General features: G+C 41.7%; 1 protein-coding gene across 4 annotated transcripts in view; it reads right to left on the bottom strand.

The window, feature by feature from the left end:
- LOC127787001 (probable plastid-lipid-associated protein 12, chloroplastic) overlaps positions 1-27,345 on the bottom strand; it is a 116,205-nt gene that overhangs the window by 11,504 nt on the left and 77,356 nt on the right. Inside the window, exon 10 of one of the 4 annotated variants that reach the window (XM_052314853.1) lies at positions 8,379-8,608. The exons of the other annotated variants lie outside the window; for them this stretch is intronic. Coding sequence (XP_052170813.1) covers positions 8,587-8,608 — 22 coding nt within the window. The 3' untranslated portion in view covers positions 8,379-8,586. Of the gene's footprint in view, positions 1-8,378; positions 8,609-27,345 lie in introns of those variants that run through there. 4 annotated transcript variants of the gene reach the window in all.

Raw genomic sequence — 27,345 nt, 5'->3', positions numbered from 1 at the left:
AATGCTTATGGCTGACTTGCTGTCGTTGTATAGCTTCGTTGGTAATTTTAAAGGCATTCTCATATCTTCCATTATCCTTGTCAACCAAATTAATTCACAAATACCTTGAGCTATTGCCCTGAATTTTGCTTCGGTACTGCTTCTTGCAACCAAGGTTTGTTTCTTACTCCAAGTGATGAGATTTCCCCATAGTTTAGTGCATAAACCCGAAGTAGACCTGCTATCAGTAACAAATCCGGCCCAATCAGCATCAACAAATCCTTTTGCACCTTTATTCTCACCTTTCTTAAATAACAAACCTTTCCCAGGTGTCCCCTTTAAGTATCTCAAAATATGGTAAGCAACATCTAAGTGTTGTTGAGTAGGTGAGTGCATAAATTGGCTCACAATGCTTACTGCATATGCTATGTCTGGACGTGTGAGTGAAATATAGATCATTCTGCCAACAAGTCTTTGATACTTTTCTTTATCAACTGAATGATCATTATCCTTTATGAGATATTTCCAATTTCTTTCTAAGGGTGTGTGCCTCGGTTTTCAACCTAGCATACCTGTATCTTTAAGGAGGTCTAGAGTGTATTTCCTTTGAGAGAGTTGTATGCCCTGCTTGCTTCTTGCCTCTTCCATTCCCAAGAAGTATTTCACCTCTCCAAGATCTTTAACTTCAAACTCTTTCTTCAGTCTTTGTTTCAAATTGTCAATTTCTGAAGCACCATCACTGGTTATAATTATGTCATCCACGTATACAATTAGGATACATCTCTTTCCATCTGTTGTACACTTGGCGAAAAGTGTATGATCTGCTTCTCCTTGTGTATAACCAAACTTAGTGATTGTTGAGTTGAATTTCTTGAACCATGCTCGTGGAGATTGCTTTAGCCTATAGAGTGATCTTTGTAGTTTGCACACTTTGCCAGTTTTTCCTTCTCCAAACCCAGGTGGAATTCTCATGTACACTTCTTCTTCTAATTCCCCATTTAGGAAAGCGTTTTTAATATCTAGCTGGAACAATTTCCAATCCAGATTTACAGAAAGAGATAATAGAACCCGTATGGAATTTAACTTTGATGCAGGTGCAAATGTTTCCTCATAGTCTATTCCATAAGTTTGAGAGTACCCTTGGGCTACTAACCTTGCTTTGTATCTATCCACATAGCCATCTGATCTATACTTGATAGTAAATACCCATTTGTTATATTTAATGAAACCTCAAATGAGGCCCAAGGATGGGGGGCTTCTTATGGCAACCGTGGGCTGCTCCTTGGGCGCCCACTGGAGGGCTATAAAAAGCAGCCACTTTGGGCCAGCCCAATTGTCCTGTGGCTTTTGTCGTTTTGTCTGCTGCTGTCCCTTTTGCACGATTTGATCCAGGCCATTGGTGCTGCTTTTACTGAGAGAAATCCGAGCCATTAAATCATATTATATCACGCCTCCAGATTGCTGATTCTGAGATCGCATTGAAGACGGAAACGATCGAGGGGTTTGTAGAGAGTCGGTCATTTTCTAGGGTTTTCCTTTTTGCTCTCTCTCTCGTTCTCTCTCTGTAAATGTTGTATAGATCGTCTTCTTTAGTGTTCTTGATTTTGGTTTTGATTAAAGGTAAGCTCCTAATCTGTTAGTGATTTCGTAGCTTATCGTGTAGAAAATCAGGGTTGTTTTGTTTACGTTTTACGTTGTAATTAGATTGAATCTATTTAGTGGAGTGAGCTCTTCTCACCGGAGCTCAAGTGGACGTAGCCCCTTTTTGGGGTGAACCACTATAAATCTCGTGCCTCTTGTTTCTTGTTTATGTTTTTAATACTGTCTATATTGATTTGTGTTTATCGGTCAGTTCGTGTGAGTTCATCTGTGGCGATTTTGAACTATGTGTGTGCGTTTGGAGATTTTGCTATCTCTGTTTGTTCGTAACAATGGTATCAGAGCCTTCTGGTTTATCGTATCCAACGTTTTAGGGTCAAAATCTCGACCGACTCTCTTTTCCGAAATCTAGGGTTTCCTTTCCTTTTTTGTGTCGGTGTTGTTTTTTAAGAACTCTAGGGTTTTCTGAAGAGACACTGTCAGCGGGAGTTTGCTGAACAGGTCTTAGTCAGTAATCTAGGGTTTATTTTTGGGCATTTTTCGTGCAACACGAAAATGACAACAACCCGATTTGAAATCGGTACATTCGATGGAAAGGGGGATTTCGGAAGTTGGAAAAAGAAGATGAGGATTTTTCTCTCTCATCATAAAGTGCTTATAGCATTGGAACCAGATGACCGGAAATGGTCACCTGAGCAGCTGGCTAGAACTGATGAAATCAGAGAAGAGGCGTTTAATCTGATTTTTCTTCATCTTGGTGACTCTGTAATCCGTAAGGTTGACGGTATATCTCTACCTCTTGAACTTTGGAATAGATTAGAATCTTTATATTCTGTAATGTCTGCTCCAAATTTGGTTTATTTAAAAGGCATGTTGTTTAACTTTAAGATGAATACATCTAAGTCTATGGATGAAAACATAGATGAATTAACTAGACTCACCTTGTTATTAAGAGGTACTGATCAGGCTTTAGGAGATACTAGTGAGGCAATGATTTTGTTAAACTCCTTACCTGATGATTATGATGTAGTGAAACATGCTTTACGTTACACTGGTATAGTCCCTAATATGGAACTTGTTATATCTGGTATTAAGGCTAGAGAACTAGAACTTAGTACATCTAAGAAAACTGGCAACAATTTGTTTGCTAAAGGAAATACAGATAAAAGAAATTATACTGTGAATACTAAACAACATAATGGGTCAGGATATAAAGGAAAAAAGAAGGATAAGAAGGGAAAACAAAAACAAAAGTGGAAATGTTACCACTGTGGGAAAGAAGGACATATAAAGAAATATTGTTATGACTACTTGAAAAAACAAAAGCAAGGGGGTAATGTAACAGTAGCAGCTAGTAGTTCTAATTGTTTGGCTGAGGTGCTTAATGTTTCCTCAAGCTCAGTTATAAATGAATGGATTATGGACTCTGGCTGTTCTTTCCATATGTGTCCTAATATTGACTGGTTTCACAACTTTAATAACAGAGAAAGTGGAATAGTGTATATGGGAAACAACCATTCATGTAATGTTCAGGGTAAAGGTGACATAACTCTTAAGTTGCATGATAACAAAGTTAGAACTCTCACTGATGTAAGATATGTCCCTGACCTTAAAAGGAATTTAATCTCACTCGGTACACTTGATGAGTTAGGATTCTCATATAAAGCTGAAAATGGTTCTTTGAATGTCTTTAAAGGAGAAGAATTAATTTTAACTGGTTTAAAGAAAAATGGTTTATATGTTTTAAATGGCTGTTTTCATTCCTCTGTTATATCAAATTCTGCATGCTATGTTAACACTGATAAGACTGAACTGTGGCACTTGAGGCTTGGCCATATGAGCCTGAAAGGTTTGCAGGCACTGTCAAACCAAGGATACCTTGGTCCAGTGTCTGCTGAGACCCTCGGTTTTTGTGAACCATGTGTGCTGGGCAAGCAACACAGGATGAGTTTCCATAAGGGAACTCACCTGGCGAAGGCATGCCTTGAGTACCTACATGCAGATCTCTGGGGACCTTCATAGGTTCCCACCCATGGAGGCAATAGGTATTTTCTCTCTATCATTGATGATTTTACTAGGAAGGTGTGGGTTTTTCTGTTAAAAACTAAGGATCAAACATTAGAGAAATTCAAAAATTGGAAGATCTTAATAGAAAACCAAGCTGACAGGAAAATCAAAACTCTTAGAACTGACAATGGGTTAGAATTCTGTAATAAAGAGTTTGATGAATTTTGTAACTCCCAAGGAATAAATAGGCATAAGACTGTCAAGTACACACCCCAACAAAATGGGGTGGCTGAAAGGATGAACCGAACCTTCATTGAAAAAGTGAGGTGCCTTTTGTTCACATCTGGCTTGCCTAAATCCTTTTGGGGGGAAGCCTTAGCAACAGCTTCACATCTAGTAAATATAAGCCCTTCAACTGCCCTTAATTTTAAATGCCCTGAAGAAAAATGGACTGGAAGGAAATTAAACTACAACTACTTAAGAACTTTTGGCTGTGAAGCTTATGCTCATCAGTCAGAAGGAAAATTGGAACCTAGATCCACTAAGTGTGTTTTTGTTGGATATCAGGAAGGAACTAAGGGATACAGGCTATGGGAAAGACAATCCAAGGGTGTAAAAATTATCATCAGCCGAGATGTTATATTCAATGAATCTGTCTACCCTTGCAAATTATCTAAAACTGATGAATCCAATCAACATAGTAACACAGATAATTTTATCAGCTTAGGAGGAACCCAAATAGAGGTGGAGCACCAAGTTATAGATGATAATCCTCCAAATGATCCAGTTATACCAGAGCTTCTACCTGAAGGTGATCCTTCACCTATATCAAACCTAGACCAGACCTTTGATCATGAATCTGATTATGAGGAACAAAATGATGAAACTGAAATTGAGGTGGAGCAATATGACACCCCCCAACATAATCTGGAAAACTACCAACTTGCTCGAGATAGAAGCAGGAGGTCTATAAGACCACCTTCAAGGTATGCTTTCTCAGATTTGGTGTTTTGTGCCCTAGTGGTAGGTGTTGAGATGAGGAGCAGTGAGCCTTCCTCTTATGAGGAGGCTGTCAGCTCAAAGGAAAGTAAAAAATGGCAACAAGCCATGGACAAGGAAATGGCCTCACTGATAGCCAATGGTACTTGGGTTCTTGTCCCTCGTCCAGAAAATCAGAAACTGATCCAATGTAAGTGGCTGTTCAAATTAAAGGAAGGTATGTCTCTTGATGACCCTATTAGATATAAAGCAAGACTAGTAGCTAAGGGATTCACACAAAGGGAAGGGATAGATTATACTGAAATTTTTTCCCCTGTGGTTAAATTTAAGACAATTCGTATGATGCTTGCAGTAGTAGTTCAATTTGATTTAGAACTTGAACAATTGGATGTTAAAACTGAATTTTTACATGGAGACCTCGATGAACACATTTACATGGTTCAGCCAAATGGTTATGTTGTGTCTGAAAAATTTGATCATGTCTGTTTGCTGAAAAAATCTTTGTATGGTTTAAAACAGGCCCCAAGACAATGGTACAAAAAATTTGATAATTTTGTTCTAGGGGCTGGGTTTATTAGAAGTCAATATGACAATTGCTTCTATTTTATGCTCACTGATATTCCTGTTTATCTACTACTTTATGTAGATGATATCCTTCTTATTAGCAAGTCTAAGTCAAAGATTAAGGAGTTAAAGTCTATATTAAATTCAGTTTTTGACATGAAAGACTTAGGCCATGCTAAGAAAATACTAGGAATGAAAATTGAGAGGAATAGAAGCAACAATAGCCTTAAGATACATCAGCATGATTACTTGGTAAAAACTGTTCATAAATTTGGAATGGAAAGCTGTAAAACTGTTATGATTCCATTGGCAGGTCACTTTATTTTATCAAAATTACAATGTTCCACATCCAACTCTGAAATAATAGAAATGGAAAATGTCCCATATGCAAATGTAATTGGAATAATTATGTACTCAATGATAAGCACTAGGCCAGACCTTGCATATTCAATTTCATTACTCAGTCGATATATGTCTAACCCTGGTAAAACACATTGGGATGCCTTAAAACATTTGCTTAGGTACATAAATGGTACTGTGTGCATTGGTTTAAATTTTAAGAAAAGATTTGATACACTTGATCTTGTTGGTTATGTTGACTCTGATTTTGCTGGAGATAAAGACTCTAGAAAATCCACCACTACTTACTATTTTACCTTGGATGGAAATTGTATAAGCTGGAAGTCTCAGTTACAGCCTCTTGTAGCTTTGTCCTCTACTGAGGCAGAGTATGTGACTGTAACAGATGCCTTCAAGGAAGCCATATGGCTTCAAGGTATCCTAAAGGAAATTCACTTGCTTCAAAGCAAAGTGATGGTCTTCTCGGATAGCCAAAGTGCCATCCACTTGTCCAAAAATCCAGTATATCATGATTGAACTAAACATGTGGATGTGAAGTATCATTATGTAAGAGAAATGATAGCCAACGGAACTGTGGGAATCCAGAAAGTATCTTCAGCCAACAATCCAGTTGACATGGGTACCAAGGTATTAACTGCAACTAAATTCAAGCATTGCTTAAAATTGTTGCATATCGATGATGGCTAAATTTTTTAGTCATCTAGAGCTGTGAAGGTGAGAATTGTAGCATGCTGTACTTATATTTTCATATCTGATTACTTAGTCATTTGAAGTTTCAAGGTGGAGTTTGTTATATTTAATGAAACCTCAAATGAGGCCCAAGGCTGGGGGGCTTCTTATGGCAACCGTGGGCTACTCCTTGGGCGCCCACTGGAGGGCTATAAAAAGCAGCCACTTTGGGGCAGCCCAATTGTCCTGTGGCTTTTGTCGTTTTGTCTGCTGCTGTTCCTTTTGCACGATTTGATCCAGGCCATTGGTGCTGCTTTTACTGAGAGCAATCCGAGCCATTAAATCATATTATATCACGCCTCGAGATTGCTGATTCTGAGATCGCATTGAAGACGGAAACGATCGAGGGGTTTGTAGAGAGTCGGTCATTTTCTAGGGTTTTCCTTTTTGCTCTCTCTCTCGTTCTCTCTCTGTAAATGTTGTATAGATTGTCTTCTTTAGCGTTCTTGATTTTGGTTTTGATTAAAGGTAAGCTCCTAATCTGTTAGTGATTTCGTAGCTTATCGTGTAGAAAATCAGGGTTGTTTTGTTTACGTTTTACCTTGTAATCAGATTGAATCTATTTAGTGGAGTGAGCTCTTCTCACCGGAGCTCAAGTGGACGTAGCCCCTTTTTGGGGTGAACCACTATAAATCTCGTGCCTCTTGTTTCTTATTTATGTTTTCAATACTGTCTATATTGATTTGTGTTTATCGGTCAGTTCGTGTGAGTTCATCTGTGGCGATTTTGAACTGTGTGTGTGAGTTTGGAGATTTTGCTATCTCTGTTTGTTCGTAACACCATTTGTAGCCAATGATCTTTTGTCTTTGGGAGTTTCAACAACATCCCATGTGTGGTTCCCAATCAAGGCTTTCATTTCCTCCATCACCGCTTCCTTCCACTTAGGATCTCTTAGAGCTTCTTTGATATTTTGAGGTACTGTTATTGCATCAACAGTAGTTGTGAAAGCCTTAAACTGTGTAGAGAACCTGGAATATGTTAGATAATTAGAAATAAGATGCTTAACACATGATCTCACCCCCTTTCGAATAGCAATGGGAATGTCCAAATTATTGTCGTGGCTAGCATCATGCTCTCTGGTTGATTTAGTATGTTCAACAGGTTATTCCTCTCTTGTTGGACCTTCCCCTGGTTCTAACAATTGGCCGAGATGAGGATTAGAACACTTAGACCTTCTTGAATATACTTTGATAGCCTTTTCTCCCCCTGAATCAGTCACCAAGGGCTCAGTTTGTTGGGGAACAAGAGAGTTAGAGGAGTCAAGGTTGGCTGATTCCATGAGAATTGGTTGAAAGGAAGGCAGGAGAGGAAGAGATACCATAGGATCCCAATGATTTTCGACCTGCTGTAACCCACTACTGGAATAATAGAATTCATTTTCCATTAATGTCACATCACAAGAAACAAATAATTTTTGTGATGATGGGCAATAGCATTTATATCCTTTTTGTGTGGGAGAATAGCCAATAAATATGCATTTGAAGGATTTTGGCTCGAGTTTGTGATGGTTAGAACTGGTTTGATGAACATATACAATACAATCAAAAACTCTAAGAGAAAGAGAGTTAAGGATGCGTGTATGAGGATAATAACGTAGGAGATGATTTAAGGGAATTTGATAGTCTATTACTTTGGATGGCAGCCTATTGATCAGATAAGAGGCTGTTAAAACTGCCTCACCCCAATACCTATGAGGAGTAGAACTAGCAATCATTAGGGATCTAGCCACTTCAAGCAAATGACAATTTTTTCTCTCCGCTACCCCATTTTGCTGAGGAGTATAGGGGCAAGTGTTTTGATGAAAAATCCCATGATTTGTTAGATATTGGGTGAGGGGTTGAGAGAAGTATTCATGGCCATTGTCAGTCCTAAGGATGCAAATAGAGAACTGAAAGACATTTTGAACCAATTTATGAAAGGCTTGAAAGATAGCACCTACTTCGGATTTGTCTTTCATTAGATATACCTAACATACTCTTGTGTGGTCATCGATAAAGGTGACAAACCATCTAACACCAGTCAAGTTTGGAATTCTTGTTGGGCCCCAAATATCGCTATGAATCAAGTAAAACGGCTTAGAAGGAGAGTAAGAATGAGGCTGATATGTACTATGTGTTTGTTTTGCAAGAATGCAACTTTCACATTAAAGAACTACTCCCTCTTTATTGAAGAATAAATCTGGATACAACTGTTTCAAATAAGAAAAACTAGGATGGCCAAGCCTATTACGCCATAACAAAATATTGGAATTATAATGAACTGTAAACGAGAGTCTAGGAATGAACTGATTTGAGGGAGATAGGTTGTCTGATATCCAATAAAGCCTGTTCTTTTCCTTAGCACTGCCAATCATCTTCCTCGAGGTTCAGTCCTGAAAAACACAAAGAGATGGAAGAAAAATCATAGTGCAGTCCATATCCCTTGTTAATTTGCTAACAGATAACAAATTGCATGTCAAAATTGGCACATATAGTACTGTTTTAAGTTGCAGTCCAGCCACACATATGCTCCCGTGCCCCTTAACAGTGGACATGCTCCCATTTGCCATTAACACTGTTAACTTCTTATTTCGAGGCTGAAATTTTTCAAAAAACAGGTTTGATCTGGTCATGTGATCGGATGCACCAGTATCAACAATCCAACCTTTTTCATTCACGCTTCTAGTAGTTAGAGAGTACTTTAAGTTACCTCTTTGGACCAATGATGTAGATGTGCTAGCTGTTTAGATGTCTCGATCCTTTGTTAGTTGAGTGTCAAGTAGTTTTTGTAACATCTGCATCTGATCACTAGTTAAGAGTCATACTTATACCTTTCTCAGGTATAGGAGGGGCTGCAATTGATGTTGTGTAGGCTGGTCTCTCTTTTTCTCTTCTATTCTTCGGTTTCCAATTAGCTGGCTTCCCATGCAACTTCCAGCAAGTTTCCTTGGTGTGATATGGCTTGTTGCAATACTCACACCATGGTTTATCCCTAGGGAATTCCTCCCTCTTGGTTGTGATAAGAGTTGATCTTGCACTTGGATCTCCTGCTGGAAGCATGACTCGCTTTCTGCTTTCCTCTCTTCTTACCTCTACAAATACCTCTCGGAGGGAAGGAAGAGGTTTTACACCAAGTAGGCGGCCTCTCACTTCGTCTAGATTGGAATTAAGGCCTTGGAGGAAGTCAAAAATCCTTTCTTTCTCTAGCATCTTGCCATACTTCAAGCTATCAGTTGTGCACTCCCAAATTGGATCATAAAAGAGATCCATCTCCTGCCAAAGTTCTAGCAGAGTATTGTAATATTCAGTCACATTCATATTACCTTGCTTAGTGGTCCAAATGGCTGATCAAATCTCGAAACATTGGGTTGTATTTTCGAGATCTGAGTATATTTCTTGGACTGCATCCCATGCCTCCGTAGCTGTCTTGTAGAAGAGGTATGTACGACCAATTTCGGCTCCATCAAGCTGATGAGCCATGCCATAATAATCGAGTTCTCGGCCTCCCATCTTTGATAATTAGCAGAGGTTTTTGGTGGTGCTACAACATCACCAGATAAGTAGCCATATTTTCCTTTTCCTTTAATCACTAATGTAACCGATTGACACCACTCTTGGAAATTCCGACCATTCAATCGGTGTTGAGTGATCTGCAAACTTTGGCTATCAAAAGACAAGGGCAGTCCTTGTGTCACCATTGGTTGTGGGTTCGGATTAGGGGATGATTCTGTAGATGCCGTAGATTTTGTAGTGGCCATGGCTACTGCAAGGATATGCCTTCATAAATCAGACTTAGATCAACCGAGTTCTAATACCATGAACAGAATTTAACACCTAACTAAACTGTTAGGTCGAAGAGAACTTAGGAAAAATATCCCTCGTTATCATGTATTGAACCATAGGCCAATCTCTTATACAAAAAGTTTCCTACTTAAGTTAGAATTCTACCTAGCTTCAAACACTATAAAGGTATATCCATTCTAGGATACATCTACTACTTTACATTATCTCTATTATTTAGGTAACTTATCTTCACAATCTTATCTCCTATAATTTTTCCAGTTATCTAGGAACTCTCTTCTTCTTCTTTATCTGCATCATCTCTACTTCATCTCTATCTTCATCTCTTTCTCTTGTAGCACGTTAATGACCTCATCTTCTTATCATAAGCACACAGATTCCTAACATTTCCTATTTGTATTGTTTCCCTTATTTGTCTTTTCTTGATTGACTTGACTAATCCCTAATTATTTGGGATTAGTTACCTAAATCAAGATCCACTCTTTTATTTAATCCTTAGCATACAGTATACAGAAATACACGAGAATATAGAGCAATATTCCTTTTCACATGCTATTAGGGCTACCATCCTTGGACTCTCAAGCAATTAGTCCTTCCTACTAACAATCAACCTTATTGTTGATTATTTTTCCCTTCCCTGCGTCTTCTACAACTTGCTGATAATCGACCTTGCCTTTTGCATCCTTTTTCTCTTTCTTTTCTAACCTTACGTGCACCTTTCTTCTCCATTATCTAACGATAGGTGATTCAAGAAGTGCAAACTCCACATCAACCAGGCCTGTTTCACAACATTCATTAAATGGAGAATTTCCGAATATGAGAAAATATCAACTTGATGGAAATAATTATGTTCAATGGTTAAAAATTGTGAAGAAACATCTAAAAGGGAGAGGAAAGCTAAACCATTCTTTTCATTTGTTTCTCTTTCTAGCTAGAGAGAAAACTATGAAATCTTGTGAAAACTTGTGGCTAATCCTAAGCAAATCGAGCACATGGTATGTTCCTGCCGGTCTTCGCCAGCAAGATCGCACCCTAAGAGTCGGCCATCTCTTAGCCGAAGCAAAGGAGGAATATCCAAGCAAGTACACCGGTCTCATTTGAGAAATTCGATGACGGTGAACAGTTCTGGGCACGATATGGGGAGGCTACCCAACTCGGTGCATGGTGGATCGGATGTGGGTATGTCGGACGGAGGAGAATCGAAGGATATGGGTGATCGTCAATTAGAGCAAGAAGCATAGAGGATGGGATCGACTTCTGTTCATCAAACAGATATGGTGACAACAAGCTTCACGGAGCAGATAAGGGAGCGATCCACGGGGATTTATAATCCCCTGTTTTCTAGAGATGGCCGCATGCATGCTGGTGAGGGGGAGAGTGAGGCGATGGATCTTGAAGAGGGTCAGATTAGGAGAGGAAGAAGTTATGTGGCCAGAAGCATGTCGATCAGTCCATAATCGATGAAGCAAGGAGGGTGAGATCTGGGCATTTGGAAATTCTGATGGAGGGTTTTGGGAGGTCCTTGGCTGCAGCTAAACAAGATGAATTTAATCCATTATTTTCTAGGGAATGAGTGATTCCACCTTTGATTCTTAGGGAGGAAAAAATGAGGGATGTTGATGAGCTGGAGGAATTTGATGTGAATCGGAGGAATATCGTTTTGGAGGATTCGAATACTTTTCCTCCTTTGGTCATGCATCAAAAGTCCGATAAGGATATGCAGTGTCAGCAGTTTCATCAGAAGGGATGATGAGGAAGCCGGCGACGAAAGATTCCTCGAATTTGTTAAGAAGGCATGATCACGTGATTGATGCTAGAGATGGGCAATCAAATCGAAGGATGAGTGGAATTCAGCTCTGCAATTCTCGCCCTGATCACAAAGATGATTGTTATTGGCTAGATTTGAAAGGTCGGGTGGCTGATACGCGTTTCCCCTAGCATCGTCGAGCACCTTCCATGGATGATTGGGCTTCGAGGAGGTTGGAAATGGGCTCAGGTCGTAGCGGATGGTCGAGATCTGGGCCAGGTTGAGGTGTTGGAGCTTTTAAATCGAGCTTCAGAGGCTCACGTGGGTTTGATGGGCCGGCCCATTTGTTACGTGAGTGGAGGGCCCTCTAATAGCGACAAGTAGGCCAATAGCGACAATCAACCCATGTTTAGGGCCCAGGCATAAAATAACGATACCATCCAGGAGCCTACTCAAGGGAATTTCAAAAAATCATGGGCCGACGTCACTGAAAATCGAGCCTAGCGAGTTCCAACTCGGCTGGAATATTTTCCCCTGCAAGGTACGCCTCCCAAAATTTCATTACTTCATCTTCCTATTGATGTTATTGAGGAATGCACTGAATATTGGATGACTATGCTTGTGGGTTATTTTATTGAAAAGTTTATCCCTTTCCCAGTAGTCCAAAATATTGCTACGAGAATGTGGCAACGCCATGGTTTAATTGAGGTCCTTTTGATTGTGGATTTTCCTTTCTTCGATTTGACTCCGAAGAAAATATGCTAAAAAATTTTAACTCGAGTCACCTAGTTATTTTAAAGTGTTAGGAGTCGGGCATGAATATATCTAAGGAATCTCATTCGTTTGTTTTGATTTGTCTTAAGATCAATAATCTCCCTCTAGAGGGATGGTCATTAAAGGGTATTGATGTCCTAGCGAGTCATATTGGAAGACTGATTCATGCGGATCGGATCCTATGACGGAGGATACGAGTAGGTTGGGATTTGCGACGGTGTGTGTTGAAGTTAATGCTTTCATGTAAATTTTCGAAGTATATCGATATTCATCAAGGAATAGATGAGTTTTCGGGGGGCCCCAAAATATCTCGCTTGCCTGTTGAGTATGCCTAGGTGCCTCCGGTATGTTCCCATTGCAAAATTTTTGGTCATTCTGATTCGCGTTGCTTGAGGCAACCTAAACCAAAAGTTAGGGAGCCTAGAGTTGTGTACTCTAAGAGTGACCATGGGAAAGGGAAAGTAGATGAATGCAGCCAAGGAGATGATGGGGGTTTTGTTAAGGTGATGGGGAAAAAAGGGAAGGGAAATAGGAATATCAGAAAGTAGATGAAAGAAGCCAAGGAGATAATGGGGGTTTTGTTAAGGTGATGGGGAAAAGAGGGAAGGGAAATAGGATTATCAGAGGAGAGGATGCAAGTCCCTCTACTAAACCTATTGAGCAGAATTCGAAACCTATGATTTTTGTTGATCCCTTAGAGCAGGATGCGAGGGCTACCCCCTATGCCCCTAAACAGATAAATGAAGTTCTAAATAATAGATTTTGTACTCTAGCTGAAGAGGATAGAGATGTCCCATCCCCCATGGAGCTGAATGTGATGAATTCTGAGGATTGTGGGGATGGTAATGGGGTGGATCTTGGATTATATGGCAATATGGAGGAGAAGGAGGAGGAGGAGGAAGATTTAGATTCTGATAGGGTGAATAGCATTAGCTTAGATGAAAATCCTTCTAAATCAAAAGTGAGAGCTAAGAGGGAAAGAAAGAAGAAGAGAGATAAAGGGAAGAGTAAGGGGGGATCTATGAGCTTGGGTCTTGACATCCAGGAAGTTTTATGATGAAATTTGCTTCATGGAATGTGAGGGTTCTAAATCAGGCTCCTAAGGTGTGGTCTTTTATTTCCCAGAGTAAGTTATCATTAATTGCTCTTTTGGAAACAAGGGTGAATCATAAGCAAGTTAGGGATATTTCTCGGTTGATTATGCCTTCTTGGAAGTGGGATTTTAATTACGACGTCTATGAGGGGGACCGTATCTTGCAATTTTTGCATGTTCGAGTGACGAGTTAGTGGACTCTTACTCCAATTTTCTTATCATGCGTCTATGCTAGTAATGAGGATGTGGATCAAGCACAGTTATGGGAGTTATTGAGTTATATGGTTATATTTATATAGTACACCTAGGGTTAATCTTATGTTAGAACCTGTGGCCCATGGCCTGTTGTATTTTGTATATATATAGGAGTATAGTCTATGAGATTAATTAAGTTTGTATATACATATTAACAACTAGGGTTTTCTTCCTAAGTTTCACATGGTATCAGAGCCAAAATAGAAACCCTAGTCACCGCCGCCGCCCACATCACTGACGACCACCGTTGGTCGCGTCGCCACCGGCCGCCGCAGCCTGCCATGCCACCGTCGTCGCTACCCACTACGTTCCCGCCACTCACGCTACTGGTTTGCAGCGGTTCTTCACCATTCGACCACCAATCACGAGCACAGTGGCCGCCGTTGCGTTCGTTGGCCTTCGATCTGTCGACCCTCGGATGCCCATCGCCTTTGTCGCCGCCATTCACCGCCTTTATAGCACTATTCATGGAGACATTTTTGCTCCGATCTCTCTCTCCAGTGCTTCGATCGCAACGCCGTCTTCACCATTGGACTCGCCTCCTTCAATCTATCCCAGCCCAGGTGGTTTCATCGCCATCCGCTGCCACCGGTCACCGGCATCCGCCGTCTGCGTCGCTCCAACGCGCCTCCACACCTCATTCTCTATGCTGGATCATCCAGGTATTTTTGGCTTATTTAACCCCTTTTTTGTTTCAGATCTGTTGATCTTGTAGGGCTTCCTTTTGTCCAACATGGCTGGTACCAGTAAATCTGGCTCCTTCTCTGGTATTCTGTCTCCATCTCCAGCCATTGCTACTGAGAAGTTGATGGGTAGTTCCAATTATATCTCTTGGTCCAAAGGCGGTTGAACTATGGTGTATGGGTCAAGGTTTACAGGATCATCTAACTACCAAGGCTGAGAATGTGACCACAGGTAAACCTGAGTGGAAGATAGCTGATGCTCTGTTGTGCAATCTCTTGTGGCAATCAATTGATCCTTCTCTTCATCCGATCTATACTAACTATACCACGTGCTGTGAATTGTGGGCTCAAGGCAAGGCGTTATACACTAATGACATTCAATGCCTGTATTCAGTGGTGTCTAATCTGCTCAGTTTACGACAGTAGGGTCTTACTCTTCCTGATTTTCTTAGTCGGATGGCCTCTATTAAAGCTGAATTTAACTCCTTGTTACCTGTTGGTAAGACTGCTAAAGCTGAATTTAACTCCTTGTTACTTGCTAGTAAGATTGCTACAAAGGATCTAGCTCAGCAGGATAAGTTCTTCATGGGTGTGTACTCTTGCTGCTATTGGTCCTGAGCTTGCTCCTGTTCGTGATCAGATTCTTGCTAGTCCTACTGTACCTACTATGGATGAAGTGTATTCTCGTCTTCTTCGAGTTTCATCTGTTCCTACAGTGCCTCTCTCTTCTGCAGGTGATCATTCAGTCATGGCTTCACAGGTTCAGAGTAGTGGCGAACAGGGAGGAGATCATGGTAATCGGGGCAAACGCCTCAAGTGTAACTATTGTCACAAGTGGGGGCATACTCAGGAACAGTGTTATAAATTGCATAGCCGCCCTCCTCGTGTTAATGTTGCTCATGCTGATGGTTCTCGATCTAAGTCATTTGATGGTCATCCACCACAATCTGTCCTTCTCACTAGGGCTGAAGTATCTCAAGTATAAGACGTCTCAGCAATCCTCATCCACCGTTGCTTCTATCGCCCACTTTGGTGATTCCACTACCTGTCTCGCTCAGTCATCCTCTTTAGGACCATGGGTCCTGGACTTAGGTGCTTCTAACCATATCTCTGGTACTCCCTATTTGTTTTCTCATTTTACTAATTCTATTTCTTTACCTTTTGTAACATTAGCCAATAGGTCCAAAGCGGTTGCTAAAGCTATTGGCACTGCCAAACCCTTACCTTCTCTACTTTTAGATTCTGTCCTTTATCTTCTTTATTGTCCCTTTAATCTTGTCTCTGTTAGTAAACTTACGCGTGCCTTAAGTTGTTTTATCACTTTTGATGATCATTCTGTTACTATCTAGGATCGCGGTACAGGACAGATGATTGGCGTCGGATGTGAGTCGCAGGGTCTCTATCATCTCAACCTTCTTGGATCTCCTGTTGCTTGCTCGTTGACTGAGTCTCCTACTCTTCTCCACAATCTCTTAGGACATCCTAGTTTGGCTAAGTTTCAGAAGATGGTCCCTAGTTTGTCTAGTTTTTCGTCTTTTCATTGCGAGTCTTGTCAACTTGAAAAACAGTCTCACACTTCTTTTCCAAAGCGTGTCAATAATAGGGCTGTGTCCCCATTTGCTTTAGTTCATTCCGATGTCTGGGGTCCTAGTCGTGTCGTGTCTGTTTTGGGTTTTCAATATTTTGTAACGTTTATCGACGATTATTCTCATTACACATGGTTATATTTAATGAAAAATCGTTCTGAGTTATTCTCAATTTTTGAATCATTTTGTGCATAAATCAAAACGCGGTTTCTATTCAAGTATTGCGCAGTGATAATGCCCCCGAGTATTTTTCTATTCCCTTTACTATCTTTATGTCTTCTCAGGGGATCTTGCATCAGTCGTCTTGTGCCTATACACCACAGCAGAATAGGGTTGCTGAGCGTAAAAACATATATTTGATTGAAACTACTCGCACTCTTCTTCTACATTATCATGTCCCCTTTCACTTTTGGGCTGAAGCTGTCCTCGCTGCTTGCTATCTCATCAACAAGATACCCTCCTCGGTTCTTCAGCACCAGATTGCTCACTCTCTCTTGTTTCTTGATCAACCACTATATATTCTTCCTCCCCGTGTCTTTGGTTGCACCCGCTTTGTCCATAACTTGTCTCCAAGTCAAGATAAATTGTCTGCTCGATCCATCAAGTGCATTTTTCTTGGTTACTCTCGCCTTCAGAAGGATTATCGATGTTATTCTCCTGACACCCGCTGCTATTTTCTTTCGGCAGATATTACCTTCTTTGAGTCGTCTCTTTTCTACTCTTCGCCTCATTTGAGTGTCAACCCATTTCTGAGGGAATCCCTCTTCCCTTGAGTCCTCTTGCTCCTATTCTCCCTGTTTCTTCCTCGGTCTCCTCTCGGTGGTGATGTTGTTCCTGCGCCTTCTCTAGTGTTTACTACTTCAACGACTCATGTTGCCTCACATCCTGCTCCAGTCTCTCCACCTGCTATGGTCCTGCCTTCTGAGGATCTGCTTCCTATTTCCCTTCGGAAAGGTACCCGTTCTTCTCGCAATCCTCACCCCATTTATAATTTTCTTAGCTATCACCGTCTCTCATCTCCCTTTTGTGCTTTTGTGTCTTCCTTATCCTTTGTTTCAGTACCTAAGACTGTTAGTGAGGTACTATCTGATCCAGGGTGGTGACAAGTAATGGTAGATGAGATGATTGCTTTGCATTCCAATGGTACTTGGGATTTGGTTCCTTTACCCTTAGGGAAATCTCTTGTCGGCTGTCGGTGGATCTATACTGTCAAGGTGAGTCCTGATGGGCAGGTTGATCGCCTTAACGCCCGTTTGGTTGCCAAGGGGTATATTCAAGTTTATGGTCTTGACTATGGTGACACTTTTTCTCCTATTTCTAAGATGTCCTCTATGCGTTTGTTTCTTTCTATGGCAACTATGCGCCATTGACCGTTGTATCAGCTGGACATTAAGAATACCTTCTTACATGGTGAGCTTTAGGAGGAGATTTATATGGAGCAACTTCCTAAGTTTGTTGCTTAGGGGGAGTCTGGGCTAGTTTGTAAACTCCGTCGCTCACTATATGGGTTGAAGTAGTCTCCTCGAGCCTGGTTTGGTCGATTTAGTGCTGTCATTCAAGACTTTGGTATGACTCGTAGTGAGTCTGATCATTCGATTTTTTTATAAACACACATCACAGGGGAGGTGTATATACTTGGTTATTTATGTGGATGATATTGTTATTATAGGTAATGATCAGGATGGTATTATTCAGTTGAGAAAACATCTTTTCCATCATTTTCAAACTAAGGACTTGGGGTTACTTAAATACTTTCTTGGCATAGAAGTTGTTTAGTCGAAATCTGGTATTGTTATCTCTCAACGAAAGTATGTGTTAGACATTCTGGAAGAAACTGGGATGTTTGATTGTAAACCTATAGATTCTCCTATGGACCCTAAAGTAAAGCTCTTACCAGGATAGAGGGAGCCTCTTGCTGATCCTGGGAGATACCGCAGGCTAGTCGGAAAACTTAATTATTTCACTATCACTCGCACAAACATTTCTTTCTTAGTCAGTTTTTATAGTCTCCTTGCGATAGCCATTGGGATGCGGTAGTCCGAATTCTCAAGTATATTAAGGGAGCTCCAGGTAGAGGACTATTGTATGAGGACAGAGGTCATACTCAAGTAGTCGGATATTCTGATGCTTATTGGGCAGGTTCTCCCTCTGATAGACGGTCCATTTCAGGATATTGTGCTCTGGTTGGAGGAAACCTTGTATATTGGAAAGTAAGAACTAGGAGGTTATTGCTAGGTCGAGTGCAGAAGAAGAATATTGTGATATGGCCTTGGCAAAGTGTAAATTTATCTAGTTAAAACAATTACTTCAGGAGCTCAAGTTTGGGGAGATATCACATATGAGATTAATTTGCGACAATCAAGCTGCATTACATATTGCTTCCAATCCAATCTTTCATGAGAGGACCAAACATATCAAGATAGATTGTCACTTCATCCGAGAGAAGATTTTATCTGCCTGTATTACCATAGAATTTGTCAATTCCAATGACCAATTAGCAGATGTTTTCACTAAGTCTCTCAAGGGGGTCCTTGAATTGAGTATATTTGTAGCAAACTTGGTGCATATAATATATATGCTCCGGCTTGAGGGGAAGTGTTGAGTTATATGGTCATATTTATATAATACACCTAGGGTTAATCTTATGTTAGAGCCCGTGGCCATGGCCCGTTGTGTTTTGTATATATATATATGTGTATAGTTTATGAGATTAATTAAGTTTGTATATACATATTAATAGCTAGGGTTTTCTTCCTAAGTTTCACAGGAGTCTCTTAGAGGAATGGGTGTGTCTGTAGCTAATGCCCCCTGGATTCTTCTAGGTGATTTCAATGTCTGTCGCCATGGCTCGAAGATGAGAGGTGGTAACACCTTGTTCACTTATGGGATGCGCATGTTTAATTGTTTTTTGTCTTCTATTTTGCTTAAAGATCTGGTCTTTAATGGTCCTAATCTGACATGGAATAATAAGAGGTCAGGGATGGACTGTATTTCCGTAAGCTGGATAGAGCCTTGGTTAATGATAGCTAGCTTGTCAATTATCCGAAGAGCAAGGCTTTATTCTTGCAGCCTGGGATTTCAGACCATAGCCCTATAGTGGTGAGTTTATTTGGTATTCGTTTGAATAGAGGGAGCCCCTTTCGCTTCCTCAATCATCTAGTGGATCATCCATCTTTCCTTGACTCTGTGGCTACTGGCTAGGTTTCGAGGAGTGAGGGTTTCCCTATGTTTCGAGTTGTCCAAAAGCTTAAGGTAATGAAGAATGCTTTGAAGCGCCTTAATCACTCTCAAGGCCATGTTTCTGAGCTCGTTATGGATCTTAAGGAAAAGTTGCATAACATCCAGCAAGATGTTCAAGACAATCCTTTTGACGCAACCCTAAGGCAGTGCGATGTCACACCCTGCGAGTGACACAGCGAAAGATAGCTGAGAGCAGTCAAGGAAGGCACACGAGTGGGCCGACATTAGAGGGATGCATGAGAATTCTGTGGAAGATTCCAAAAACGCACGAGATATGGTGGACGTAGCAAGGTCTGGAAGACTGCATGGGCGTGCACTGAAGAAACTCTCTAGAAGGCTCAAGAGAGTTACAGAAGAATGGGACATTCTAGGATATTCCAAGGGAAAGTTCTAGGAGCTTATTCTAGAAAGATCCATTCTCTAGAGTAATATAAGTTCTCTCTCATTCACTCAAATTCTTAGCTTCCAAAGTCACTTGTCTTTGCCTACTCTTGTGGTTAGGCTGACTTAGCATGTGATCAAGTAGGGTGATCAAGCTAAGGTCGGCACGGTTAAGGTAAGGGAGGTGCCAAGATCGTGACAAAGTGATCTCAAAGCCAGGTTTGAAGCTTTGTTCGTGGTTCGAGGGAGCCATCTTGTAGGCGAAGATGTCGGGGACAACCGAGGAAGTTGCTATTGGTATGGAGGAAAAGGGTAGGGAGACCCAACCTCCGCACCAAGGTAAGAAGACTTGAGGATCTAGGAAGTCACGCCAAGCTGAGGACATCAACACCATGTCCGTGAAAGTAGCTGCTCTAGAAGGATGCATTGCAAGGCAATAGTGTTTAAGGTTGATAAGGTGGAGAGTGACTACAACACACTCGAAACCCATACCTTGGGCCAACTTGAGAACTTGAGGACGAATGTGGATTCGTGCCTCAATGTTGAGGAAGAATGAGTTGGGTTCATGTGTATGTTGGAGGCAAAGGTGATGGACGCTATTGCTACTATGCAAGTCCAACTTAGATCTCTTAAGACTTCTTTGGAGAGTCAAGCAAAGACTCTGTTGGTAGTTAGTGCCAGTGGTGTAAGGGAAGCAAGGTTGGATCTTCCCAAACCAAAGGAGTTTAAGGGTGTACGTGACGCTAAGGAGATAGAGAATTTCTTATGGCAAATGGAGATCTACTTTGAAGGCATCAACGTCAGTGACGAAGCCACAAAGGTACGGACTGCCACTCTCTACCTTAGTGATGTTGTGGCATTATGGTGGTGCCACAAGCACAATGATATAGAAAAATGGAAGTGCACGATTGGGTCTTGGACTCATTTCAAGAGGGAGTTGAAGCACTAATTCTATCTCGAAAATGTGGTGTACGAGGCATGCAAGAAAATGAGGGAACTCAACTAGAGATCCACAATTCGAGACTACGTGCAAGAGTTTACTACATTGATGGCGGAAGAAGACTTGCTCTTCTACTTTACCGATGGGCTCCAACATTTGGCAACGATGGAGTTGCTATGGCGAGGAGTTGGCAATGTCAATTAGGCAATAGCGGTAGCGGAGTCATTGGTAAACTATCGCATGGAGGATGCCTCAAAACGCAAGGAGCCATGGGACAATCATTGAAAAAGGTGGCGGAGATGAAGAGAGAACTCTACCCCACCCCAAAGGCAGTTAGCTTCCCCCTGGAGGAAGTCACTTTTCTTCTACAGGTGGTAAACACACGAGATCTCAAGGCCTAAAGGAGTATGAAAAGAAGAAAAAGACATCTGGGCTCAGGGGAGGATGCTTTACTTGTGGCGGGCCTCATAGGATGAAGGACTACCCCAAGATTCGTGCACTGTCGGTTATTGTGGAAGAGCTAAGGGAGGAACAAGCTCAAGGGGAGGAGCCAAAGCAAATGGGGGCAATCCAACTCTTGAACAACCTAGAAGCGAGATCGAATGAGCCAATTAATGGGATGGCCGAAGGCAAAGGCCTTAAGTTAGTGGAAGGTTGCATCAACGGACAACACGTCCGGGCTTTGGTGGATACAAGAGCTTCCCACAATTTCATATCCAAGGGAAAGGCCAAATAGCTAAGCTTCTGAGTTAGGAAGGATAACGGTTGGATAAAGACAGTGAATGCTAAAGCCAAGCTTTTATTGGGAGTAGCACGAGGCATGAGGCTATGCCTTGGCATGTGGGAGACTCGGGTGGACTTCTTAGTAGCACCGATGGATGGCTACGAGATTGTATTGCTGTTGGACTTTATGAAGAAGTCCAAAGTGACCCTAGTACCGAGCATGAAGGCGTTGTGAATTCTTGTAGGGAACGCACCTTACATGATTCTCGTCTTGGAAGGGTAGTACGAGACAAGAGTCTCAGGGATGCAGCTTGTTAAGGGGACAAACATAAGCAATGTGTACTACTTGGGGATAATCCGACTTGTTTAGGGAAGTGAAAAGGAGACGGAATACCAGGCGGCATGGCGACGAGGGTGTCGCAACAATAGGTGGGGGAGAATATCACGCCCCGTGCGTGACACAGCGAAAGATAGCCAAGAGTAGTCGAGAAAGGCATACGAGTGGGTCGACATTAGAGGGATGCACAAGAACTCTATGGAAGATTCCAAAAACGCGCAAGATATGGTGAACGTAGCAAGGTCTGGAAGACTGCATGGGAGTGCACTAAAGGAACTCTCTAGAAGGCTCAAGAAAGTTGTAGAAGAATGGGACATTTTAGGATATTCCAAGGGGAGGTTCTAGGAGCTTATTCTAGAAAGCTCCATTGTAAATATCTTAGATATTTTGGATGCAAAGTAGTAGAGGATTCTAGAAAGTTCTAGAAAATGTTCCAAAGTACTCTGGAAAGTTCCATAATGTTCTAGAAGACTCGAGAAATGTGTAAAATAGCCTAAAAGGGTCTAGACTATTCTAGAGTAGTCTAGAAGGTTCTAGAATACTATGGAACCTTATAGACTTATAAAGAATATTCTAGAATATAGTAGAGATGGGAGAAGCTTCTGGAGAAGCAATCACCACCATAGGATCAAAATAATCTCCACCATCCATTAAGGAGGTGGAAGGCTATATAAATAGGAGAAGGTGCCTCATTTGAGAGGATCCAAGAAAAGTTGTAAGCATTCTCTAGAGTAATACAAGTTCTCTCTCATTCACTCAAATTCTTAGCTTCCAAAGTCACTTGTCTTTGCCTACTCTTGTGGTTCGGCTGACTTAGCGTGTGATCAAGTAGGGTGATCAAGCTAAGACTGGCACAGTTAAGGTAAGGGAGGTACCAAGACCGTGACAACGAGCTAGAGCTAAACAAAGAATATTTGTTGGCCCTTGGTCATGAATCGGATTATTTCCGCCTTCGTGCGCGGGTCAGGTGGTTTGCAGAGGGGGATAGGTATACCCGTTTCTTCTTCCAAACTAAGATGGCTAGAAGGAATAGCTAATATATCCCTAGTCTGAAGAGACAGGATGGCTCTGAGGTAGACTCCGATGAGGAAGTTGTGAATATCATGGTGTTATACTTCCAGAATCTCCTTGGTAAAAGCTCTTGTTTTAACCCCTTGTGCTTTGACAATGTTGCCCTGTATGTGGAGCGACCTCTGTGGCAAGATCAATGGGGGAGGGGGGGCTTGTTGCTGAGGTGTCCTCTGATGAGGTTAAAAGAGACCTATGTTTAGCATGGGTGATGATAAAGCCCATGGGCCTGATGGTTTTACTGTTAAATTCTTTAGGAGGGCTTGGAATGTAGTGGGTCCCGACGTGGTGGAAGCGATTCAGAGTTTTTTCTCCTTAGGTCAGTTGTTAGGGCAGGTTAATGCAACTATCATTAGTCTCATTCCTAAGGTTCCCCATCTCGAGTTGCCATCTTAATTTAGGCCTATCTCTTGATGTAATGTCCTATATAACGTTATTACCAAGATTTTAGCGAATAGGATTAAGCCGGTGCTCTTAGGTCTGGTGGATGATTCCCAAGCGGCGTTCGTGGCAGGGAGATCGATAGGGGACAACATCTTGTTGGCCCAAGAGCTGATCTTTCAGTATCATCTCCACAAAGGGGCTCCCCATTGTGCGATGAAAGTGGATCTTGCGAAAACTTATGATTTGGTAGAATGGGATTTTATTATTATGGTCCTCCGTTTAATGAACTTTCCCTCACAATTTTGCAATTGGGTCCAGCATCACATCACGACTCCCCGTTACTCCATTAAGGTCAATGGGCAATTTCATGGGTTCTTTCCGGGGGGTCGGGGCCTTAGACAGGGGGATCCATTGTCTCCTTATCTCTTTGTCCTAGTTATGCAAATTATGCATGGTATAGTGAGTCACCATACTAGGTCCTCGGATTTTCAATTTCACTGGAAGTGTGAGTAGACTCGTATGACGATGCTCGTGTTCGTGGATGATCTTTTGCTTTTCTCCCATGGGGATCCTTCATCAGTTGGCATTTTGAAATTATGTTTGAAGAAATTCTTGGCCATGTCTGGCCTTTGTGCTAATCCGCACAAAAGCGATTGTTTTTCTCGTGTTAGGATGAATCTCTGAGAGAGGAGATTCATAGGGCCTCGGGCTTTTGAAGAGGCTCTTTACCTATGAGATACTTGGGGTGCATCTTCTTTCCACCAAGTTATCTTATGGAGATTGTCGGCCCATTATAGATAAGGTGAGAAATAGAGTTTTCTCTTGGCGTAGTAGGATGCTCTCCTTTGGCGGGTGTCTCCAGTTAGCTCACTCTGTTCTTTCTTCCATTTATGTGTATTGAGCCTCAGTCTTCATTTCGCCTAAGAGGGTGGTCCAGGAGATCGAGCAATTAGTGCGTAATTTCCTATGGAGTGGTAATGAAATGGATTCCCATAAAGCCAAAGTTTCCTGGCTTGGAGTGTGTTGTCCTAAAGAGCAAAGGGGTTTGGGCCTTAAGCCTTTTTTCCTTTGGAACCAAGCCTAGGTGGCAAAGTTGATCTAGCAATGGCTCTTGGGTGAGGGGGAATCGCTCTGGGTAACATGGGTCCATGCTTACCGTATTAAGGACTCGTGTTTCTGGTTACTCACAGTACCTTATGCATGCCCTTCATACTAAAAGAAGTTTATTTCTCTTAGGGAAGTTATGAGGTCCCAATTTGGGTGGAGAGTAAGGGATGGCTGTAGTACTGTCCTCTGGCATGATCAATGGCATCCCATAGGGGTGCTCATTGATCGTTTTTCTCGCTAGCTACCGAGGTAATTAGGCATTCCAACTATGGTTAGAGTCTCGGACATCATCGTAGATGGTGCCTGGAACTAGCCAGAGTTCCCCTCATCCCTGGCCTTAGACCTTATTCGTCTCCAGCTCTCGAGTCTTCCTCGGCTTGGGCGATGCGACGAGCTACAATGGCTTCCTGCATCGAATGAGGTTTTTTCTATTCGGGCTGCGTTAAAGGAGCTCATAGTTTGGCGTCCTTGTGTTCCCTAGCATTGGTTGGTATGGTCATCTTCTGGTGTTCCCGCTCATACGTTTATATTCTGGCTAGCCATTCGTGAGCGTTTATCTACTCCTGATCGTATTAACCTGTATTTGCCTTTCCTGAATAGATGCTTCTTATGCAGGGATGTGGTAGAGAAGCATAGTCACCTGTTTTCGAGTGTACCTATTCTCGTCAAGTGGTGCATTGTTTCTGAATATCTAAGAAGTTTGCTTAGTCGTAGAAGCAATGGGAGACTAGAGTGCTTTGGGCAGCGGCTAAGTGGAGCGGGAAGAGTCCTCGGCAGATAGTGAACAAGATGGTGCTGCAAGTGATAGTCTACTTTCTTTATAGAGAGCACAACAATAGATGCTTCCGAAACCAAAAGAGATCAGCTTCTCAGTTGGCACATCAAATCCAGTGCGCTGTTTGGGCTCGTCTAGTGACCGTTCAATTCCAGCCTTTTCTTCAAAGCAATGCTCTACAACATTTTTGGCAGCTGCCATTAGATCAATCATCCTTCCTCTATTGAGGTGCCATGCCCCGTTGTGAGGGTTTTGTCGTATGTCCTCTTTCTTGAGCTTTATGTTATCTCCAATGATTAATAGGTATATCTGTTGTGTTGCCGTGTTGCTAAGGTTTCAAGGCCACTATTCTCTTGGTATTGGGGGTGTGATTTACTATGATGGTGTTCATCGCCTTAGATTAGGTGGTCCTTTTTTGGTTTCTTTCTGCAATTCTCCTCTAACCATTGTATATATCTTGTACATGTTTTCTTTATTTTGTTTTTTAGCCCAGAAGGTGATTGTGGTTGTTTATTCACCCTTGGTTTTTTGGTGGTCCAAGGTATGCCTTGGCCTTTGATTGTAGTAGCTTCGGCATGGGTTTTTGTTTTATAAAATTCTTATTTACAGAAAAAAAAAAGGGAGAGGAAAGCTTAGACACTTAAGAGGGAACTAGACCTAGCAAAAAGGATCCTAAGTTCCCAGCCTGGGATGAAGAAAATTCCATGATAATGGTCATCGTTATGGAGCTCGATGCAACCTGAAATCAGCTAAAATTGTATGTTTCTTCCCATTGCCCAAGAAATTTGGGAGATTAGTCATACTCCAAAGTTCAAGATGCAATAATTATATTTGAACTCAAGACAAAGATTTCAATGACAAAACAAAGTACTCTTTCAGTTATAGAATACTATAATGTCATGAAGGAACTTTGGCTAGAAATAGACCACTACAGAACATAAAGATGACATGCTCAACAGATACTGCTATTCTTCAAAGGTATATGAAGAGGGATTGGATATTTGAGTTTCTAGCAGGAAAAGAACGGCTACCATCATTAACTAAAGTTTTTGCTATTGTAAGAACTGAAGAGAGTCAACAAATAGTTATGCTTGAGACCCTACAAACAAAAGGGTCTGCTATGATATCAAAGGGGGATAAGGATAGAAAAAGCCTTGGACAACACCTAAGATTCAACAAAAACATCAAATTGAGATGGGGTATGGTGAACTTACTACAAGAAGCCACAACATACGAGAGAGAACTGCTACAAACTTCATGGAAGGGCCCAAGTTCTCAATCGGATCAACAGCAACCTCAAGCCAATCTAACAAATAAGGAAGGAACTACTACAAACAAGTCAGGCCCAAGTTCACTGCGGGTATTGAGGGGCAGGAGCTGCAAAACATCCTTGACTTGACTTGCTTTCCCAAAGGGGTTATGCCATTTCGGTACCTTGGTATTCCTTTGGCGACGGTCGAGTTGAGGGTAAATCACTATGAACCACTTGTTGCCAAGATTTCAAACAGTTTTAAGGCTTGGAATGTTGCTTCCTTATCATATGCGGGGCGTATGGAGCTTATTCGGGCTGTTATTCAAGGTGTTATGTGTTTTTGGCTTGGTATTCTCCCAATTCCAGCTGCTGTTATTAAGCAGATCCACAGCTTATGCAGGTGGTTTCTTTGGAACTCTAAGGTCTCCCAGGTTGCCTGGAAGGAGGTTTGTCTTCTCAAATGTGAGGGAGGCCTCGGCTTAAAGGATCTAAAATGTTGGAATTCAAGCCTTCTTATCAAGACCCTATGGAACATTCACCGCAAGAAAGACACTCTGTGGGTGCAATGGATCCATCAACAGTTCTTGTCTTCGGTTTCCATTTGGCAACGGCTGGTGCAGAATGATGATTCTCCTCTGATGAAGAGGCTGCTGACTATAAGGGACGCCATTTGCAATGCTCAAGGCTCATCGGAGGTTGCGATGTCTCTCTTGATAGCTGGACCAATGGGCCTAAGTTTGATGTGCAAGCGGCCTATGAGTTCTTTTGTCCGAAGGGGCAGTTCAAGGTTTGGGCAAATGTCATGTGGAATCCCAGCCTCGTTCCTAAGCATGCCTTCATGATATGGTTATGCATCAGATGCAGCATTCCAACTAGAGATAAGCTCCTGTTTTTGGATATTGACCGGGCTTGCCCATTGTGTAATGAGGCCGAGGAATCTATGCAACACTTGTTCTTCCTTTGCCCAGTTAGCTCAGCTATATG

Source organism: Diospyros lotus, chromosome 1 (genome assembly GCF_014633365.1).
Source record: "Diospyros lotus cultivar Yz01 chromosome 1, ASM1463336v1, whole genome shotgun sequence".
NCBI classification, from domain to species: Eukaryota; Viridiplantae; Streptophyta; class Magnoliopsida; order Ericales; family Ebenaceae; genus Diospyros; species Diospyros lotus.
Note: the sequence above shows the minus strand (reverse complement) of the source record. Positions and strands in the feature narration are given on the sequence as shown.